The 6684-nt window shown below is 28.9% G+C and overlaps 1 protein-coding gene across 1 annotated transcript in view; it reads left to right on the forward strand.

Annotated features, from left to right (window-relative positions):
* The first annotated feature begins 441 nt into the window (after window positions 1–441).
* Window positions 442–6684, forward strand: part of LOC119686454 (serine-threonine kinase receptor-associated protein-like) — a 269963-nt gene continuing 263720 nt past the window's right edge. Inside the window, exon 1 of the mRNA XM_038101038.1 lies at window positions 442–931. Within this exon, the coding sequence (XP_037956966.1) occupies window positions 814–931 (118 nt within the window). The 5' untranslated portion in view covers window positions 442–813. The remainder of the gene's footprint in view (window positions 932–6684) is intronic.

The following is a 6684-nucleotide window of genomic DNA, read 5'->3' on the forward strand; positions in this document are numbered from 1 at the left end:
GCGAATATTTTTTTACTATTCTGTAAGAAAAAATTATGGCTAATATATATCTAGTAGGTTACTTCCATGTATAGTACTAGTTCCCACTATGTTCACTGATGTTTCTCTTGTTTCGTTTAAATACTATTTTTTTTGATAAAAGATTCAAGTTTATCAATGTATTTTAATGTATTTTATTTTATCTCATTTTGTTCCGTTTAAATAATATTTTTTTGATAAAAGATTCAAGTTTATCAACGTATTTTAAGTTATTTTTATATTCTGTGGCAAGATAAATGTCCGCCACATATACACAAAGAATTAATGACACATTTTAGTACAGCGGCTTTTCGACTCTGCAAGCTCTGCAAGAGGAAGGTAACCCTAGTTTGCTACTTTTTTATATTTTGAAGCTACTCTGATGTGTGTCAAAAATTATCTGAGTATTTTGTTTTTTATTCATTTATAAACCGTCACCGTCGTCGTTGGGTAGAAATTTTCGTTTTACTGAGAAGTTTTTTAATGTATTAAACATTATAAATTTTTCTAGTAATAACCAAAATACGAAAAACATACAAAAAGCAATTATTAAAATTTGTTGTGTCTTTAAAATTTAAAGTATTGCGAAGTGTGATAGAAAGAACTTTTCACGTTTTAAGTTAACTTCTATATATTTTATGCAAAAAGTTATTGTTTAAATATTTGCGATATTTATTTATATGTCGTCAGTAATATTTGAAAATAAAAGTATACAAATATAAATTCAATAATCAAATAAGTAAAAAAATCATACTAAATTTTTATAAAATCAAATCATTTTTATTGCGTGTAAATATGACCTCGAATTTGCGACAGATACCTTTGACCTGCAGTGGACACACTCGTCCAGTTGTGCATTTGGATTTTAGTGATATATGTGAGAGTGGATATTATCTCATTTCGGCTTGTAAAGGTACGTGTAGCTTTTTTTGTTTTTATAGATTAACATATAAATATATTCGCTTATTTGAATTTGTTTATTTGGTGTCTAAGACAGAAAATTGTCGCTACTGGGTTTATTTAATCAAAAATCACTTGCTCTTGTTCTCTATTGGCAACACATTTTGATACAAATCGTATTTCGAAGTGCTTTCCTCAGCCAGTTCACCTTTATTATATCAAACTGTTTGCGCTAAACATTGTTGTAGACAACTCACTTCTGTTTGTCTCATTGATGACTTGCCCACATTATTTTTATAAGAACATGTAGCATTCATGTTGGACTTTGAAATTAAACCCAAACGTTTTACATAATTAAAACAGAAATTGTTAAATTCAATAAATGTAATCTCTCAGTGCTTTCACAAGTTGTTATTCAATGATTTACATTCGTAAATGCCTTTGTTTCGTCTTTATAAGGTTCTGTTGGCCTTTCTGAACGTGGCACATCTTCAATATTCGATTTGTAGGAATGAAATCACATACAAGTGATTGGAGAATTTTATAGCTCACCACTAACGCGTTCCTTCAATTCACGTTCACCGTTAGCATAATAAATGTTACTAATTTGTTTCTTTGCTTTGATAGTAAAAAATAAAATAAATCTAAAGTGTCTACTTCGACCCATATTAGATGAAGCACCAACGAAACGATTTTTTCCACTTAACAATCCAACTACTCCAACTAACTCCAATTTGTTTAATTCCTCTATTGAGAAAAGACGGAATTCCTTTGCGATCACCCAATAGCATAAATAAGTTTGAGTCATTTCTGTATGTATCTTTAGGTGATTTTTTATATATAGATATACTTTAGTAAAGAAAGTATAGGAATGCGATCTGAGAGCTTCTAGTTTATTGTGTCTATAGATATTTTAACTCAAACTCACACAGCCTGACAGACATGCAAGTTATGTAAATTATTAAAATTATCAATTAAAGAGAATAATTTCCGACATACCAATATCATTGATATTTCTATAGAATACACTGAATCAATGCAAGTAACTTGTATAACTTCCCTTCCATCACAGTTGGTAGTAACAACATAAGCCGAATTTTTTTCTTTCAGAGTTGTAAAAATACAGCATTAAACCTGGTTGATACAAATTGGCATCACTTTTAATATATGTTAAATGTCTTTTTTGACATAAATTAGTTTAAAAACTAATTAATTTAAATAGAAGAAAACAAAATGAATATTAGAAGGGCAATGATAAGCGTTGTTATCTTATATATTTCAATTGATTAATTTACTTATGTATTTGAATTAATTAGTAAATGAAATGCTCATATGATCTTAACGGATAACTAGAATTTTGCAACATATTTCCAGAGAGCATTCACAATAGACAGATATTTAATTTTGGTTGCTCTGAAACTTAAGACGTAAAATTTTCTATGAGTAAAACTTAACTCTGAAGATTTTAAGAGCATCGTTGTTGCTTCACATGTCACATGCTACTCTGAAAGAAAAAATTATGGATATAAAAACGCTACTAATAATTGTGTATTATATAGGTTTTAAATTACTCAAAAAAGATCGTTGCTGTGGGATAATGCAGTCCATATTATTTACATTAATTGCATTTCAGAAAATATAAATGCGATAACAAATTTGAGTTTCCTTTACAAATATGTACCATCTGTTTGGTTATTATACTGTTTACCATATTATCTATAGAACGTTGATGTTTAATTTATGAGTACTAAACTAAACATATAAAACAAATCTTTATCATGTCAAAATTATATACCTATCACAAATGCAACAGAATCATGTACGTAAAATATTTCTATGTTGAAATAACTTTATCAAAAGCAATATCCCCTATTGTACCATACAAAAGATCATTCTAATGAGGCTCACTATTAACTTTAAATAATATATTACAGAATATAATTCATTATATCGATATTCGTCATTACTAGATTATTCCTACTTGCATTACAGAATCTGATCTTAGGATCAATTTTTAAACTAATTCAAAGTTTATACGAATATGTCTATTGAAAAAAACCCATTAGGTTACAGTGGTAGTCTTGCACAACAAAGCTCATTTGAGCTCAAATAATGGCTCGTTGTAATAAAACGAATTAACATTGTTTATACACAGACCAAAAGAACCCACAAAAGGATCGCGGTCTACAGACAAAGCTAAAAGGTATGGCTACTACCTCAATCTAGTAAAAGTGAACCAACTTGGTAAGTCTATAAACTTGTCTAATTTTGATATTTGTATCACGACGGTAGGAAGAGGCCCCCAAAGATTTTTAATCTTCTATTGGCCAAACATGGGAGTTAATATAGAACGAAAAATACAGATTTTTCCTACTCTTTAGTCCAACAACCAAAAGTCATTATATCGTAGATCCAGTATCATAGTATGTCTTTCTAGTACATAGTGACCTGTCAACATCGGCAATTGTTGTTAAACATATTTCTGACTGTTACATTTCTTGAACAGTTTTGACCAGATCGATCTTGAGATCTCACACGAGTTTACATTTGCCTAACTTTTTTTTTAGATATACTGAGATATTTTTATTTAATAGGCAGCTTGGCGTTGCAAGTGGGGTACCAATATCCTAGCAATCCAGTGTAAAATGATTGGAAAAATTTATGGGGTCTTAACAACAAATCTTCCTTTGTAACATCAGTTGTCTCTCTGTAAAAATTAAGAGAATAACTTTTAATGTTGGGCAAATTAGTATTTTGAAAATTGTATGAAATTGAACCTATTCGATTTAAATGTTCCATTCAAGCTGCTCGATCATCGATCTCGGTCTCTATAGAAGCTAAGGAAAAAGCTTTTAAAGTTGAACAATTTAGTATTTTAGGGACTAGATGGAATTTTAACTGTTTGACCCAAATGTTCTATTCAAGTTGGACCTTTAATCGCCATTCTATTTATTTATTCATTTCGATAAATAAAAATAGATGAACGAATAAGGAAAAGTTTATTAACACTTATTATAAATATATTAGTTTTTAAAGTAAACCTATTAAGGCGCTATCCAACAAGGCTAGGAGGCTATCCAACAATAATAGTATAGATAAACTTAATTTTTTTGATGCTGTACAATAATGTTATTATAATTATATTGAACCATATTTTGATATTGTAATGAAAGTAACTGCAGAAGCTCCATCGTTCGTGGGTTTGCAAATGATTTATTTTGTAAAACATATTTGCCCTAAAAATAAGTAATCATTTTTGATTGCAATTCATAATTTGGAATTATTCTATTAACAAGAATGATCAAGTTAAAAATATTGTTGAGTTTTTTTTGTTTTATTAACCAAATCTCTCCATTGACACAAAACCAGTTAATCAGTATGAGTTCACATTCTCTTACCTTACCTAGTTTGCAATATGGAGGAACCTTGACCCACATGAATCAACGCGTTATCAACATTCGCGCTTGTTCCTGCCTTGACGTGAAATTCACATAAGCGAACTTAAAAATTTAAAACTAGTTTTATCTCCAACATTTGTATGTCATGTGTATAAACTCTTATTGAAGTTTTAATATATAAATTTACAACTAAATGTGTTCGCTTGTAAGCCATATTTTGTTCTATGCGGAAACCGTGTTATTAAACAATCATGTAAATAAGTATCAGCAAATAATTTTATCAGTGCATGTGTTAGTCTACATAATTTTGTTTAGAATATCAGGAAGTACCTTGATACTTCCATATACACTGTTAACGCTTTGATTATTCTTCGTAGAAATGTTGAATCGGTTGCATTCTTTGTTTTGTTATTTTTTGAAACTGTTGTCATTGTTTTATAAATTTGTTATATATGTCACACAATATAACAATATTTTCTACGTAGAGCATATAGAGAGAAAGGTATCTGGTGGAATGAGCTGATCATGTCTAGTGTAGAAAAAATCTAGTTCTTCCTAGTTAAACCAGCAGCACGCATTCTAAGAGAATTAGTCAGAATTTATTATTAACTATCTTTTGTTCAGTTTTCTATATTATTTTACTAGTCGACATATTTTGCTCCCACGGGTACTAGGATATATGAGAGTTATATGGTCTTTGAGAGAGAGATAGTTAAATTAAATCGCCTTGTAATAACTCATTTACTTCAGTTTTAATGTCACAATATGTGACAATATAAGATTTATATATATATTTATATATAAAACGTACTTCCATTACCTGATTTAATATTGAACTATTCTGTGTTTATGTTCTAATTTGCTTAAAAACATAAATCACAGCATAAAAATGCAAAAAATCAAAAAAATATCTTGCTAGAATGCACTTTGGTCATAGATCTATCATTGATCTTGTCTCAGTTGCTATTGTTTTGCACAGCCGCATTTCGCAATATTTTATTATTTGTGTGAATTAATTAACCCGTTATGAAGAATTGTAGATTTTGTTGTTTTTTTATAATAGCTAATACAATAACAAATAAAACTGTGTATTTAGATTTTTGAATGAAAAGTAAAAAGTAGACAAAAAACTTATTTATTTGATGGGCAAATTTTGGTTGCTTTTGTTATGCACAACACTGTATATAGAAAGTTTTATAAACGTTCATTATTTTCTGTAGCAATGATGTGTTTTTATAATTATAATGTTATATCTGTTGATCTACTGAATAGTTTTGCTAATCCAGAACTTATTTTCTAGCACTGTTGTTGCTTTTCATGTTTTCTTTCGTAAGTTGCGATTATTTTTTTGTTACTCTGAAAGAAAAAATTTACGGCTATTCTTAAATACCCCGTAAATTAAAAGTTTCCCATAGAAAATATAGTACGAATAAATCTTCATTTAAAATTTTAACTAATATCATTTGTCTATTAATCTTTCTTCTAATATATTATGTTGAAGCTGTTTGAGCCAGTGCACTTAAGCACTTTTACTCTTTCTTAACTCGAGGTATTTTCAAAACCCCCCTTTACCCCTTGACTACATTATTGTTTATCATTTCATCAGACTAAGCAATAATTGACCTCAGATCTGCATACCTCCCGAGGAGCCTGTAACCATTTTGAGATTTGATAACGCGGTGTTGGTAAGTCTGTCAGTTTTCACAAATAATTTCAGTTCTCTATCCTTTATGTATTTTTTGATGGAATCAATCTTGATGTCCCTGAGGACAATATCTTAATTATCACTTAACATAATTATAATTAACCTTTTCAAAGTCAGAATAGTCAGAAATGTGACAAAATTATTGCATTTAATTATAAATAAATTAAAACATTAATAACCTTTAGCGATACCATATGTATTATAAATAATATGTGTTAAAGTTTTACTGAAACTTTAAAGTTTATTATGATTGTTCAATAATGTTGAATATGTACCCGTTGTTGAGATAATTTAAATAGATTGCAACTTATTTATAATTATAATGGAGTCTCCTAAATAACAGTTTACGAAAATGCAAAAAAAATGTTAAGAAAAAGCGAACGTAATAAATTCTGAATTGAAATTATTTAAAAAGTGCATCGGGGACGAGAGCTGCTATAAAAATGACCAGCTCACCTTGATTTTAAGAGCGTCCATAGAACGTAAATGCATCGCACGATAATTGTACGTCCATAAAAAGTTTGTTGTCTCGATGCTGTTGTTATGCGTAAAGACAAGTAATGAACATTAATTTATGTTTATTTTAATGTTTTAGTCTTTCAAATTAATGGATATATAATTAGCATTAACTCTATCAGTTAAAACTACACCTATGATATTAAT

Source organism: Teleopsis dalmanni, chromosome 2, assembly GCF_002237135.1.
Source record: "Teleopsis dalmanni isolate 2A chromosome 2, ASM223713v2, whole genome shotgun sequence".
Taxonomy (NCBI): domain Eukaryota; kingdom Metazoa; phylum Arthropoda; class Insecta; order Diptera; family Diopsidae; genus Teleopsis; species Teleopsis dalmanni.